At 46.6% G+C, this 16,061-nt stretch overlaps 1 protein-coding gene across 16 annotated transcripts in view; it reads left to right on the forward strand.

Annotated features, from left to right (window-relative positions):
• ERC1 (ELKS/RAB6-interacting/CAST family member 1) overlaps window positions 1-16,061 on the forward strand; it is a 317,339-nt gene that overhangs the window by 246,627 nt on the left and 54,651 nt on the right. For 10 of the 16 annotated variants that reach the window (XR_010305042.1, XM_064155686.1, XM_064155694.1 and 7 more), the window contains one exon: window positions 10,525-10,626. Coding sequence is in view for 15 of the 16 variants with exons in the window: in XM_064155686.1 (XP_064011756.1) it covers window positions 10,525-10,626 (102 nt within the window). In the remaining variant the exon portion in view is untranslated. Of the gene's footprint in view, window positions 1-7,293; window positions 7,377-10,524; window positions 10,627-13,146; window positions 13,214-16,061 lie in introns of those variants that run through there. The other 6 variants (XM_064155695.1, XM_064155698.1, XM_064155699.1 and 3 more) reach the window with 2 other exon arrangements.

Here is a 16,061-nt window from a genome sequence, read left to right on the forward strand (position 1 = left end):
TTCCTCCTAGCATCCAGCCTAGACCTCCTCTGGCACAACTTGAGACTATGTCCCCTTGTTCTGTTGCTGTTGCTTGTTCTGCCTGGCTGGAGAAGAAGGCCTGGTATTTGCTTTGCTGTTTTGTTGTCCTTGGTGATAGATCTTGAATTAGGTTAGAAAGACAGAATAAACTGCATGTATCAAACCCTGGTCAGAGAAATGAACTAAAGGTGAGACTTGCTGCTCTTCACTTGAGAATTTGTAGCAATTCAGCCTCCCACAATCATGTAGAAGGCATGGGGGGAGGTCTTGGCTGGATGTTAGGAGGAAGTTCTTCACAGAGAGAGTGATTGGCACTGGAATGGGCTGCCCAGGGAGGTGATGGAGTCACTGTCCCTGGAGGTGTTCAAGAAAAGCCTGGATGAGGCACTTAGTGCCATGGTCTGGTTGACTGGATAGGGCTGGATGCTAGGTTGGACTGGATGATCTTGGAGGTCTCTTCCAACCTGGCTGAGTCTATGATTCTATGAGTGCAGTGTTGGAAAACTCCACTTGTGTGCAACATTTAAGGCAAGAGTATGTTGAGAGGCTACATCCAAACTTACAACTTGGTCAACACATGCTATTTTAGACCAGTTTTCATCCTCAAGTCCTCCAAAGAAGAATTTAAATGACATTGCTATTTTGGACCAGCTTTCATCCTCAAGTCCTCCAAAGAAGAGTTTAAATGACATTGCTAATTTGAACCAGATTTCATCCTCCAAAGAAGAGTTTAAATGACATTGCCATCCAACCACTCAGCTGAACTGTAGTTCCTACCAAGTAACTTTGCAATTTATCAACCTTTTAAAACCAGATTTGACAGAGGGAAAGAAGTCTCAAGGACTGTGTAATATAGAGAGACTTAATTAGCATCCACAGCTGGGTAGAGGTGAAAAAAAAGCCTGAAGTGGTGCTTGCACACAGGGAAAGGCAAGAGGAACTAAGCCGTGATGTATTTGATTTGGCTGTAGCATCCACGTGTGCCTGCCCATTCAGAACATACAGTTTCACACTGCTCCCAGCTGACTCTTGCCTGGAGACACCGTGGGGGAGGCAGGATGGAGAAAGAGATTACTGCAGGGTTGAAGGCCATGCTCAGAAGATGTAGAATACAAGTCCAAAGCACGCAGATTTCATTAGCAGGCATAACGTGGGTAATAAAGTGGACTCCTCTGCTCTTCAAGGGTAGCTGTGCTGTCTGCAAAAGAAATCAGCTCTTAGCTGGTGAAGGAAGGAATCAGACAGCACAATGGATGGAGAGTGAGCACAGCAGCATGGTGTAGCAAAAAGCAGTTAAGCTAGTTTAAATAAATGAGCATGTTGTGCTTTCAGGGCATGTGGCAGCAGAGGATCCTGATCTTGTATTCTCCAGCAGGAAATTCTGCAGGAAGGCTTTCTTCTCTGCCATGGCATGCAACCAAGAGCAGTCTCTAGCACCACTGGCCAGGCTTGTAAAACACTGACTCCTTCCCTGCTTACTTTAACCCTGGCCTAGGCTCACTGGGGCAATGTGGATAGAACCAGTTCTCTCCTTTCACCTTCAGAATTACACCAGTAGCTCAGTTTGTCCCTCATGTACTGGGGAGCCCAGACTGGATGGTGTCTTCCAGTGCCTCCAACTTCCTTCTACACTTAGTGGATCTCTAGTTTAATTGGGATGAAATCTATTGGTTTGCTCTTTAGGGCTGTCCCTGCTCCTATGTTGGCAAGCCCAGGACAGGATGAAGTATTCCAGTGCCCAGCTTCCTTCTACACTTAGTGGATCTCTACTTTAACTGTGATGAAATCTATTGATTTGGTCTTTAGGGTTGTCTCTGCTCCTCATGTACTGGGGAGCCCAGGACTGAATGCAGTATTCCAGTGCCTCTTCCTTCTACACCTTGTGGATCCCTAGTTTAACTGTGATGAAATCTCTTTATTTGGTCTTTGGGGTTGGCCCTGCCCCTTATGTACTGGGGAGCCCAGGACTGGATGCAGTATTCCAGTGCCCCTGACTTCCTTCTACACTTTATGGATCTCTAATTTAACTGTGATGAAATCTCTTGATTTGGTCTTTAGGGTTGTCCCTGCTCCTATACTGGGAAGCCCAGGACTGGATGCAATATTCCAGTGCCTCTGACTTCCTTCTACACTTAGTGGATCTCTAGTTTAACTGGGATGAAATCTCTTGATTTGGTCTTCAGGATTGTCCCTGCTCCTCATGTACTGGAGAACCCAGGACAGGATGCAGTGTTCCAGTGCCTCTGACTTCCTTCTACACTTCATGAATCTCTAGTTTAACTGTGATGGAATCTGTTGGTTTGCTCTTTAGGGTTGTCCCTGCTCCTATATTGGCGAGCCCAGGACAGGATACAGTATTCCAGTGCCCAACTTCCTTCTACACTTAGTGGATCTCTAATTTAACTGTGATGAAATCTGTTGATCTGGTCTTTAGGGTTGTCCCTGTCCTTCATGTACTGGGGAGCCCAGGACTGGATGCAATATTCCAGTGCCTCTTGACATCCTTCTACACTTCATGGACCTCTAATTTAACTGTCATGAAATCTATTGATTTGGTCTTTAGAGTCGTCCCTGCCCAAACAAGCTACCAGTGGCACCTTCAGTGAACATAAAATAGTTCACTTTTAGGAACCTACAGTTCAGAGTGTGATTTGTAGAACACATCCATGAAGGAACATAATGGTTCTTAAACAAAATTCACTATGGCTACGTTTTTGGCAACTGAAATATTACACATGTGCTGTTTGGAATGAAAGTTTCCAGGTGTTGGCTGCATGGGAAAGAGTCTACTCCATGGTAATTTCCTTGTTTACCCAAATATTTAGAAATTCTAGAACAGAAGCAGAAGTAAACTGCAGATAACCTGAAGAAGCATGGTGACAAGCTCTGGAAATCCCTGCAGGAGCACAGAAGAAGGGAAGAGAAGCAAGCACATGCCAAAGGAGTGCCAGTGCTGACCATTCCCTTGGGTGATTTCAGCAGCTGCAGCTCCTGTTTTCTCCTGGTGCTTTGTTCTTTTAATGCAGTTGCCTGCTCTAGTGAGGGATAGGGCAGAGGACAGGGTTAAAGAAAGACAAGCAAGAGGAGTGTTAAGTATAAGTGTATCAGGGTCATACACTTTGTGTGCAGAGCCCTGTGCTTTGGCCACACTAACCCCATGCAGCTGCAGGCTGGAGGGTGAGTGGCTGGGGAGCAGCCTGGCAGAGAGGGACCTGGCAGTGCTGGGTGACAGCAGCTGGGCATGAGCCAGCAGTGTGCCCAGCTGGCACAGAAGGCCAGTGGCATCTTGGCCTGTATCAGGAGCAGTGTGGCCAGCAGCACCAGGGCTGTCACCCTGCCCTGTGCTGGCACTGGGCAGGCATCACCTTGAGCACTGTGTGCAGCTCTGGGCACTCACTGCAAGAGAGACATTGAGGGGCTGGAGTGGGGCCAGAGGAGAGCAGTGAGACTGGAGGGGGCTGGAGGGGAAGGCTGCTGAGGAGAGGCTGCTGAGGGAGCTGGGGGTGCTCAGCGTGGAGGAGAGGAGACTCAGGGAGGACCTTAGCACTCTCTACAGCTACCTGAAGGGAAGTTGTAGTCAGGTGGGGGTCAGGCTCTGCTCCCAGACAGCTTGTGCCAAGAGGAGAGGGCATGGCCTGAAGCTGTGCCAGGGGAGGTTTAGGTTGAATGTTAAGAAGCACTTCCTGATGGAAAGGGAAATTAGAAACTGGAGTGGACTGTCCAGGGAGGTGGTGGAGTTCCATCCCTGGAGGTGTATAAGGACAGATTGGATGTGGCACTCAGTGCCATGGTGTGGTTGGTGTGGTGGTGTCAGGTCATACATAGGCTGGACTTGATGATCTCAGAGGGGTGTCCTAGCCTCAATAATTCTGTGATTCTGTGATCAGGCAAAAGGACAGTTACAGAAGATCTGTAGGGGGGGAAAGGAGGAGCAGACAAGAGCTGATAGTCACAGAATCACGGAATGTCAAGGACTGGAAGGGACCTCCACAGCTCATCCAGTCCAACCTCCCTGCCAGAGCAGGATCACTTACAGCAGGTCACACAGGAACGCATCCAGACAGGTCTTGAATATCTCCAGAGAGGGAGACTCCACAACCCTCCTGGGCAGCCTGTGCCAGGGCTCTGTCACCCTCACAGGGGAAAATTCCACCTCATATTTTCATGGAACTTCCTATGCCTCAGCTTCCACCCAGTGCCCCTTGTCCTGTCATTGGGCATCACCCAGCAGAGCCTGGCTAGAGTATCAAGGTATGTTCTAATGTAGGATGAGAAGAAGTTGGAAAATTTTAGGTACCATACCCATGCTAATGTTGTGCTTCAGACCTGTGGTTTGCAGACTCCTCTCTGCAGACCTCTTGGGCCAAGTTCTACACAGTCATTCCTGGCTTTCTGCAGAGCTCTTGTGGCAAGTTCTCCACAGTCATTCCTGGCTTCCAGTTGGGATCTGGAGAGTGTACACTGGCTCTTTAGTAATTTTAAGGACGGAGGGTTTGGAACTGTTCTTTTTTAACAGCCATCCTTAGGGTACTAAAGAGCATTGTGAGGACTTTGACGAGCTAAGGAGTTTTGTGAGGCTGGAAGGGCAAGTTGTAAGGTTACAGAATGGGTTCTGTCCAAAGGAAAACCCAAAACCTTCTGGAAAAAAGTCAGGCAGGCCTGGAGCACAGCCCTGTGAGGAGAGGCTGAGGGAGCTGGGGGTGTGCAGCCTGCAGAAGAGGAGGCTCAGGGCAGAGCTCATTGCTGTCTGCAACTACCTGCAGGGAGGCTGTAGCCAGGTGGGGTTGGGCTCTTCTGCTAGGCAAGCAGCAACAGAACAAGGGGACACAGTCTCAAGCTGTGCCAGGGGAGGTCTAGGCTGGATGTTAGGAGGAAGTTGTTAGCAGAGAGAGTGATTGACATTGGAATGGGCTGCCCAGGGAGGTGGTGGAGTCACTGTGCCTGGAGGTGTTGAAGCAAAGCCTGGATGAGGCACTTAGTGCCATGGTCTGGTTGACTGTCTAGGGCTGGGTGCTGTGTTGGACTTGATGATGTTGGAGCTCTCTTCCAACCTGCTTGATTCTATGATTGTATGACTCTAAGAAGCCTACTGAGTTGTGCAGTCTTGTCCTGGGTTTGTTTTTTCCATTTCATTAACCTTCAGATGCATTTCATTCATCTTCATCTCCACATGCACGAAGAAGGTACCAGGCTATTTTTTAAGGCAAATCTGGAGCAGACATCCTGTCCTTACCACCACTACTTCTGCTTGCAGGTTCTGGAGCTTATGGACAAAAGCAGCCCTGACAAACTATTTGTCTGCACTGTTCATGTAGTTTCTCACAGGACACAGTGGTTAAAGCACTTTGTTGTTCCTACTTTTTACAGAGATGTAGAAATCTTTGCCCCAGGATCCAAGAAGTAACCTCATAAGGTGGGAGAGGATTGTATAACAGCACCATGACAAAGCAGTTCAAGGCTGCAGGATGTTGGAGTGGTTCCCCACAGCAAAGTAAACTGTATGGAAATCATGGCAGCAGACATGCTCTAGAAATTTCCATCTCTATAAGCATTTTTATCCAGAGATGAGCAACAGGAGAGAAATAGAATTTCCAGTTCTTTTTAAAGTTTGCAAGTGGAAATAGCTCACTTCCTCCTATCTAAGCAGGAGGTTTTTTTAGTCCCAGCTTTGACATGAAGAGAATCTGTAAAATATTATGGTATTTTATTCTATTAGGTGCCACATGTGCTGAACTGCTTGGAATTTTAATGTTTGAGAAGAATTTTCAGTGATATCCATCAGGAAATTAAATCCTTCTCTTCCAGAGAAGGTTTTTGCCTAAAGACAATATCACAGAATCAACCAGGTTGGAAGAGACCTCCAAACTCATCCAGTCCAACCTAGCACCCAGCCCTATCCAATCAACCAGACCATGACACTGAGTGCCCCATCCAGGCTTGGCTTCAACACCTCCAGGGACAGTGACTCCACCACCTCCCTGGGCAGCCCATTCCAATGCCGATCACTCTCTCTGACAACAACTTCCTCCTAACATCCAGCCTAGACCTCCCCTGCCACAACTTCACACTGTGTCTCCTTCTTCTGTTGCTGCTTGCCTGGGAGAGGAGACCAACCCCACCTGGCTACAGCCTCCCTTCAGATAGCTGCAGACAGCAATGAGCTCTGCCCTGAGCCTCCTCTGCTGCAGGCTGCACACCCCCAGCTCCCTCAGCCTCTCCTCACAGGGTTTGTGTTCCAGGCCCCTCCCCAGCAGTGATAAATGTGTAAACCAGTCTTAGCAGTGAAATTGGTTACTGACTTTGGTGATGTCAAACCAAGGCTTGTATGTCACAAACATGGACTCTAAGATGGAAGCAATAGTAGAAGGACATAGAGAATGCCCTTCTGGGTGAACTGACCCTATGTGATTGTCATCATCAGGATGCTGCAGAGGGTCACAGCATCATAGAATCAGTCAGGGTTGGGAGGGACCACAAGGATCAGTCAGTTCCAACCCCCTGCCATGGGCAGGGACACCCTACCCTAGAGCAGGCTGCACACAGCCTCATCCAGCCTGGCCTTAGACACCTCCAGCCATGGGACCTCAACCACCTCCCTGGGCAACCCATTCCAGCCTCTCACCGCTCTCATGCTGAACAGTTTCCTCCTCATGTCCAGTCTGAATCTCCCCACCTCCAGCTTTGCTCCATTCTCCCCAGTCCTGTCATCCAATGAGAAATTTTTGGTTTCCAGTTTACATCTCCCATTTCTTGCCCTGTCCCCTCCACCAAGAGCATGGCTTTGTTCTCTGTTTCCTTCTGCAAAGTAAAGAATCATAGAATCATAGAATCAACCAGGTTGGAAGGGACCTCTAAGCTCATCCAGTCCAGCCTAGCACCCAGCCCCATCCAGTCAACCAGACCATGGCACTAAGTGCCTGATCCAGGCTTTTCCTGAACACCTCCTCTTTTTCAGACTGAACCAGCCCCATTTCTCTCAACCTCTTCTCCTGACTTCTGAATATTCACAGTAGGTTATTCTCCTTGAAGTTAAGCGACAGAAATACACCAACCTTCAATGCCACTTCACAATCTCATGTGAGGGGATACCGTGCTTTAAATGGAAAGATCTTTTTCTTGTTCTCTTCTTGTATTAGTTCCAACATTGGGGTTTTTTTCCATGCAGTGTAGCAAAACATTCTGCCTCTCTCTGGGAAGAGTTACTTTTTCTCTCAGGAAGCTTTACTACCTTCTGCTATACTTCTACTTACTGGTGTTGTTTTTTTTCCACAGACATGCTGTTATTTGTTACCAAAAACATTTCCAATGAGATGTGAAGTCATTTAAAATCAGTAGCAAAAAGTAAATGGTGAAGGAGCCAACTTTACATCTAATAAAATAATGAATTTGGAGAAAGTGCCTTTATCATAAACTGTTAGAGTGTAGCATGGTTCCAGCAGTGATTTATGGCTGATGAGTCAGACTTGGATTCAAAACTTGTTTGACAACACAGAGCAAACAATATAAAGACTTTGCCTGATTAAATTGCTTTCTTTCTCAAGCTCAATTTACTATTAGCTTTTGTTAAATTAATCCAACCTAAAATCAAATCCAGATTCAAAACCTGGACTTGCTCTACGATGACCCAAGTACAATCAAGTAGAAACTGCGTTCTCTAGCCTCGAGATGCTCATTAAAATCAGAGTTTTCAGTGAGAAACCAGGCGGTTATGAAGGGATTGAATCCACAGCTGGCATCTTTACAGCAAGCTTTAAGCTTCCTTTTAAGACACTGTAGTGTGTCTCTGACTATTTCCTAGGTCTAGCTGTGCATGATTTGCTGTTTACTATCTCTAGCACAGGTCTGGCTAAACTCTTTACTTTGTTAGCGTTGTCTTTTTAAGGGGGTGGAGGTTGTTTTGTTGTCAAAGGGGTTGGTTGGTGGGTTGTTTTTTTAATACAAGGGTTTGACAAAGCTAAAAATGAGGCTTTGTCTACTTTATGAGCTAGGAGCAGAGATTAGGTCTCTTCAGTTTGGAGCTACTCCAGGAATGAATGCCCAGTGCCAGTGGCACCCAGATAATTCAAAGCGAAGCAGCTGGCCCAGGGTTGGCAGTTCACTGTGCAGAGCCCTAGACCAGGATCTTTTCTAGTCCCCTTTAGGCTACTCTGAAGAGTGTTGTCTTTGTAAGCCCTGCTGGGTGTGTGGTTGGATGTTTTGCCTGGGTGGGTTTCTGTAGATGCTTGTGTGTTTGTAGGCGCTTAGGGACCTCATTTCAGGGTAGTATTTCAAAGGGATTCATCTCACTAACGCAGCCCTTTGCAGGCACAGTCATGCAGTGTATTGTAATGGTTGTTGCAGTTGCTTACCTCAAGGTATTCTATTCATTCTTCAACAATGTCTTTTGTGTTTTGTGCTTCAAGAGAGCTGTTGAGATGCTGGAACGTGGGACACAGTCTCAAGTTGTGCCAGGGGAGGTCTAGGCTGGGTGTTAGGAGGAAGTTGTTGTCAGAGCGAGTGATTGGCATTGGAATGGGCTGCCCAGGGAGGTGGTGGAGTCGCTGTGCCTGGAGGTGTTGAAGCAAAGCCTGGCTGAGACACTTAGTGCCATGGTGTGATGGTTTGGGTGTTCCCTGCCCCCTCACACTTTGGAAATCACCCAGACTAGACTCAGGCAGCTCTGAAAATATGAATGAAGCTTATATTTACAGCTCAGCAGAATATACAAGCAGATATTTACAGTACATGCGGTTATATACAGAAATAGACAAGGTAAAAGGTAATCCAGAAACACAACAGCCCTCCCAGAAACCTGAGTCCCCAGGAGGGGCTTCCAAGCACCCCTTCACCTTCCCCCTACCCCTCTCAACCTTACCCCAGTCCCAAGGAAGAATGGAGGTTCAGCCAGGGGGTTAGGAAGCAAAGTGAATTAGTCAAAGAAACAGCAGAGAGGAGTGAGGTTAGAGATGCAGCTCAGCCAGTTCCCCAGCAGAAGAGAAGTGAGTGCCTTATCTGTGTTTTGATTCTTATTTTATACATCTCAGCAAGCCAATGAGTGAGGCAGACATCAGCCTTGTTTTCCTTCCACAGCCTATAATCTAGTTCTTCTCACCAAAACATTCTAGCTAGCTTCAAACTGGCACACATGGTGCAGTGCTGGGTGGCAGTCTAGTTGACTGGATAGGGCTGGGTGCTAGGTTGGACTGGATGAGCTTGGAGGTCTCTACCAACCTGCTTGGTTCTATGATAAGTTGAGGAGAACCTAAGAAAGTTGGTTTCTGTTTTGTGAATTCTTTGCTTGACTCTGTACAGAGTTTTTAATTCTATGCATCTTTTCTTTTCTCACCTTTTCTTCCAAATGACTTCTTTATTCATTTTTTAACTTTGCATTGTCAGTAGGTTTGCTGACAATATGGAACTGGGAGGCTTGGCTGAGACACCTGAAGGCTGTGCAGCCATTCAGTGAGACTTGGACAGACTGAGTGCTGGGCAGAGAGGAACCTAATGAGGTTCAACAAGGACAAGTGCAGAGTTGTGCACCTGGGAAGGAACAATAAACTGCACCAGGACAGGCTGGGAGGTGATCTGCTGGAGAGCAACCCTGTGGAGAAGGACCTGAGAGTGCTGATGGGCAGCAAGTTCTGCATGGCATAGCAATGTGCCCTGGTGGCCAAGAAGGCCAATGGGGTACTGGGCTGCATTAAGAGGAGTGTGTCCAGCAGATGGAGGGAGGTTCTCCTCCCCCTCTAGTCTGCCCAAGTGAGGCCCCACCTGGTATATTGCATCCAGTTCTAGGCTCCCCAGTTCAAGAAGGACAGGGATCTGCTGGAGAGAGTCCAAGGGAGGGCTACTAGGAAACTGAAGGGGCTGAGCACTGCCTGATGAGGAGAGGCTGAGAGCCCTGGGGCTGATTAGTCTAGAGAGGAGAAGGCTGAGAGGGAATCTGAGCAATGTCTATCAAGAGCTGAGGGCTGGGGGTCAGGAAGCAAGGGACAGGGACAGCCTCTGCTCACCTGTGCCCTGTCATAGGACAAGGAGCAAGGGGTGGAAACTGCAGCACAGTGAGTTCCAGCTCAACATGAGAAAGACCTTCTTGAGTGGAAGGGTCCCAGAGCCCTGGCACAGGCTGCCCAGGGGGGTTGTGGAATCTTCCTCTCTGGAAACATTCAGAACCTACCTGGATGTGTTCCTGTGTGATCTGCTCTAGGTAATCCTGCTGTGGCAAGGGGGTTGGACTGGATGAGCTTTTGGGGTCCCTTCCAGCCTCTGACATTCTGTGGTTCTGTGATTCCACTAAGTCAGATGAAGTGCTTAAGTGCAAGACTGATTTAGCCTGGAAGTGGTGGAAATGTGTGTGACAGTTTCTAGCAATTCTTTACAGTAATACCTACTAATGTCATTCTTCTTTTTTCTAGTTAGGGGTTATGGATATCCAGGATACCATAAATGCCCTATTCCTTTTAGTTCCTACATTCACATTAGAGGGTAGACTGAGATTTTGTTTATTATTCTATTTGTTTACAGACTCAGAACCGTATGAAGCTGATGGCTGACAACTATGAGGATGATCACCTCAAATCCTCATCCCACTCCAACCAAACCAACCACAAGCCCTCCCCTGACCAGGTAATATGCCTCTCTTTTTCACTTACAAGTCATGTTTGCTCTGGTGGCTGATCATTTGGAGCTGTATGTCATTTTCCCTGACTTGCATGCATTACCTTGGAACAAAACCAGCATTCCAGAGTGTAGCTATAAACCAGAAATGGATGTTGCTGTTGTGTTGGCTTCCTACAATACTCCTGAAAGGTGTATTCACACAAGTGCTGCTACCAAACTGGTTTTAAGTGGGTGGAAAAGAGGGGACAGGCAATGAAAGGCAAGAGAGAAATGTTAGTCTCTTAAAATACAAGGCTGGAGTCCTGCCTGGAGTGTTCAGGTTTAGTGCCTGAGCGTATGGAGCGTCCAGGACTGTTTCTTGCCTTCAGTAGCAGGAAATCATGCTCCAAGATCAGCTTTCTGATCTATGGATTGCATATGAGCAGTTCCCTTCATTTCCCATGAGGAAGCCCCAGCCCCTGTGCCAAACGAGCAGAGACTGCTCCCTCACAAACTCAATGGGCCGTGAAGCGAAGGGAAATCAATTTGCCAGCTCCACGGCAGCGAGGAGCCTCCTGTGGCATCTGCAAAGCACAGCCATGCGCCTGAGGACTATCAGACAGATTACCTATCCCTTGGGTAGCACTGCAAATGCCAACCTAATTGAGCATGCCACGTGGTAACCTCATCCATTCCAGTTTAATTAAAACATTACTGATGGTTAATCACTGCCTTGACAAAGGGAAGGAACGTTTGGAGCTCCTCTTTGCCCTCTGGTCCATCTAGAAACTGTTGAAATCAGCAGGAAGACCCTTAAGCACCAACCCAGCAAGATGCAGAGTGAGGTATATGTAGGAAATGGCAAAAAACAGTTGCATAATCATCTTGCAAAACCCAAACCTTTAAAGGTCTCTTACTGTCTGTGCCAGAAAACAATAAGGAGCAGAGGAATGAATGGCAAAATTCTCATTTTCAAAGCAAATTCTTTCAGCCTCTTGTTTTATTACCCTGCTCTAGGTGATAAACAGCTGTAAATTGGCTGGCTTGAATTTTCTGCCTTGTGTTGGTCTTGCCTTCTTTGGGAGAGCACAGTTGTTAATAACTGCTAACTGAATGGTGGCTTCCCTGATCTTAACTTGGAGGTCAGCACAGAAAGACTGTGGAGAAACAAAGCCATTCCCAGAATGGGGCTGTAGGTCATGGCTGCAAGTGAAGGCAGATTAAATGAATTATAAATGAATTCTGAAATTCTAAACTGTAAAGGAAAGAGAAAAGTTAAACATTTGAGGAAGTTCTTGCAACCATCTTGCAGGGAATAGATAATGTGGGAAATGGCAAAACCCAATTAGATAATCACCTTGCAACAAACAGACCTTTAGAAGTGTCTTTTACTGTCTGTGCCAGAAAACAGTAAGGAGCAGAGGAATGAATGGCAAAATTCTCACTTTCAAAGCAAGTTCTTTCAGCCTCTTGTTTTGTTACCCTGCTCTAGGTGATAAACAAAGAACTGTACATTGACTGGCTTGAATTTTCTGCCTCCTGTTGGTCTTGCCTTCTTTGGGAGAGCACAGTTGTTAATAACTGCTAACTGAATGGTGGCTTCCCTGATCTTAACTTGGAGGTCATCACTTGTTTCAGCACAGAAAGACTGTGGAGAAACAAAGCCATTCCCAGAATGGGGCTGTAGGTCATGGCTGCAAGTGAAGGCAGATTAAATGAATTATAAATGAATTCTGAAATTCTAAACTGTAAAGGAAAGAGAAAAGTTAAAGATTTGAGGAAGTTCTTGCAACCATCTTGCAGGGAATAGGTAATGTAGGAAATGGCAAAACCCAATTAGATAATCACCTTGCAACAAACAGACCTTTAGAAGTGTCTTTTACTGTCTGTGCCAGAAAACAGTAAGGAGCAGAGGAATGAATGGCAAAATTCTCACTTTCAAAGCAAGTTCTTTCAGCCTCTTGTTTTGTTACCCTGCTCTAGGTGATAAACAAAGAACTGTACATTGACTGGCTTGAATTTTCTGCCTCCTGTTGGTCTTGCCTTCTTTGGGAGAGCACAGTTGTTAATAACTGCTAACTGAATGGTGTCTTCCCTGATCTTAACTTGGAGGTCATCACTTGTTTCAGCACAGAAAGACTGTGGAGAAACAAAGCCATTCCCAGAATGGGGCTGTAGGTCAGGGCTGCAAGTGAAGGCAGATTGAATGAATTATAAATGAATTCTGAAATTCTAAACTGTAAAGGAAAGAGAAAAGTTAAAGATTTGAGGAAGTTCTTGCAACCATCTTGCAGGGAAGGGTAAGAGAGAGGAGGGGTGGGTGAAGAGTGCATTTTCCCTTTGCTTAGGAGCGTTTTAGAAGCTGATGAAGCCTCCAAGAGAGCAAAGGAGGCTGCACCTCAGGGTGGTTCAGAGCATTGCATAAGTAGTTAAACACTTTGTACTACTATTTGTACTGACATATGTGCTTTAAATACTAACCAACTCTTTCTTTCATTCCCATGCTGCCCTGGTGCTTTTCTCCCATTGCCGCCTCTGCTCCGCTAGGACGAGGAGGAGGGCATTTGGGCATAACCAGTCAGATGCTCTTAGCTCAGCCATTTTGTTCAGAACGGTGAGAATCAACTCTCCTTGCCAGCAGGAAGGTTCCTGGTGGTCACTCTCCCCCTCTCCCTCCCATGTGCTTTGTGACACCTACCCTGCTCCCTCCTGCTTGCTCCTGTAGCCGCTGCATGGGGATGTTTCTTGTGTGTTTCTGTGGAGTTGGTGATTTTCTCCTTCTAACCATCCTGTCTTGGGTTCATGATGTTGTGGGGAGAGCTTTTGCAGGGCATGTCACTGAGTTTCTAAGCAAAGCAAATTCTTAATGTATGCGAGAGAACAGGAAATGTCTCTCATATCATTTATCATTGACTTTGTGGAGGAAATGTCCTTCTCGGGACACCTTCCAGCACCTCAACATCTCTCTTGAACTGAGGACCCAGAACTGGACACAGCACTCAAGGTGTGGCCTGAGCAGTGCTGAGTGCAGGGGCAGAATAACCTCCCTTGTCCTACTGGCCACACTGTTCCTGATCCAGGCCAGGATGCCATTGGCTCTCCTGCCCACCTGGGCACTTTTTGACTTTGCAAGTCAACTGTCTGAAAAATGTAATCCAACTCTGACAGCATCAAACTTGACTTTTGTGCCTTGGGATTTAAGCAGAGAAAAATCTCTTTGGTAGGCAAATTGATGAAGAGCTTCATTAATTTACACTTGCTGTTGATGTCACATTCCCTTTGAATCACTGCTCTTGCAATGGGTGTGTGTTAGCATATGGTGTGCAAAGTTTGGGAGAGAATGCTTGTAAAGATCTGCTGAAGCTCAGGAATGAAACAGGTAAGTAAATGTTGAAAAGGAAGAAGACACTGTAAAGGTAGGGATAATTCTGATTGTCACTCTAGAGCAACTGTGGAGGTTGTGTAGAAAACACTAACAGGAAGATTTCTCTTTTCCTCTCTCATCTGGTGATACATTTGGGAATGCAGCTGTGCTAGGAGTAGGGTTTCTCTTAGTGGACTGAATTAATGGGTGGTTCCCATTAAACACAGCATATCTCTCCACTTTGTACTCCAAACATATTCCTCAGGAAAGAATAGCCTAAAAATAATAAGTCAACCAGCATCCCTGCCTTCCAGGCATCTCCTCTGAGAAACACCTGAGCATCAAGGTTGTCTTGGATACACCACCAGGGAAGGCATAAAGGTGATTGAGGACTCCCAAGCCAGTCACTCCCAGCAAAGTCCATGTTTTTACCATGCTATCCCTGGTCCGTTAAAAAGAAGTCAGTACTCCTTTCCTTAAAGCCAAGATGTTGCAAGTCACAGAGTCCCTAACCTGCAGGCATTAAGTTGAGTGTATGCACTACAATGATGAAGAAGTGGCTAATGGCATAGGACTAGGTGATAACTTTGGATTTAAGGGGCTGAGGATGTAATCACCTTTGTTGTGTACAGAAGATAAAACAGAGACCAAATATGTGCAGCACCAAAATGCATTATTTCTATAGGATAGAATAGAATAGAATAGAATCAACCAGGTTGGACAAGACCTCCAAGCTCATCCAGTCCAACCTAGCACCCAGCCCTATCCAATCAACTAGACCATAGCACTGAGTGCCCCAGCCAGGCTTTGCTTGAACACCTCCAGGGACGGAGACTCCACCACCTCCCTGGGCAGCCCATTCCAATGCCAATCACTCTCTCTGTGAAGAACTTCCTCCTAACATCCAGCCTAAACTTCCCCCAGCACAACTCGAGACTGTGTCCCCTTGTTCTATTGCTGGTTGCCTGGGAGAAGAGACCAACCCCACTTGGCTACAGCCTCCCTTCAGGTAGCTGTAGACAGCAATTAGCTCACCCCTGATTCTTCTCTAGGCTGCACACCCCCAGCTCCCTCAGCCTCTCCTCATAGGGTTTATGTTCCAGGCCCCTCACCAGCTTTGTTGCCCTTCTCTGGACACCTTCCAGCACCTCAACATCTCTCTTGAATTGAGGGGCCCAGAACTGGACACAGAACTCAAGGTGTGAGACACAGTACTCAAGGTGTGGCACCCAGCCCTATCTAGTCAACTTGACCAATTCCTCATCCAGGCTTTTCTTGAACACCTCCAGGGCTAGGGACTCCACCACCTGGGCAGCCCATTCCAATGCCAATCACTTTCTCTGGCAACAACTTCCTCCTAACATCCAGCCTAGACCTTCCCTGGCACAACTTCAGACTGTGTTCCCTTGTACTATTTCTGGTTGCCTGGCAGATGAGATCAACCCCACCTTGCTACAGCCTCCATCAGGTAGTTGTAGCCAGCAATGAGGTCTGCCCTGAGCCTCCTCTTCTCCATGCTAAACATCCCTATCTCCCTTAGCCTCTCCTCATAGGGTTTGCCCAGTAAGTACTGTTGGACTGGGATGGGCCAGGCTAAAGAATAGTGATGTCCTTAAAATCATCTCATCTTCTCTTGGTCCTTTCTCTGTTTCTGGGAACAGTTCTATTGTTAGCATGGCTTTAAAAAAATAATAAGACCAAACCAAAAAAAGATTCTATTATTTTGTTGTCTTAATAAATATTTTCTGTTTGAAGGATATATCCTCTGCCCAAGAATGTTGTAGCTACGAGCACAAAAGAACTGCTCTTGATCCACTGTTCATCTTCTTTCTGATCCCAGGATGATAAGAGTAGGACTTCCAGATGGCATTCTGTAATCTGCAGCTCTGGGATGAATTAAGCAGTCGCAGCAGAGGTGTAACTGGATTGTATCACTGTCTTCCTATTATTCTTGCAGATCAAAGAAGAGCACCAGTAGATATTTATATGCTAAAGCATTCAAAACAGATGGCTGCTTTCTTTTGGGGAGATTTGTGCTTTTCAGCAAAACAACTGCACAAAGGCCATTATTCATTTCTACCAAACAAGATCAAGCCAG

The sequence above is a fragment of the Pogoniulus pusillus genome, chromosome 15 (assembly GCF_015220805.1).
Source record: "Pogoniulus pusillus isolate bPogPus1 chromosome 15, bPogPus1.pri, whole genome shotgun sequence".
Lineage (NCBI taxonomy): Eukaryota > Metazoa > Chordata > Aves > Piciformes > Lybiidae > Pogoniulus > Pogoniulus pusillus.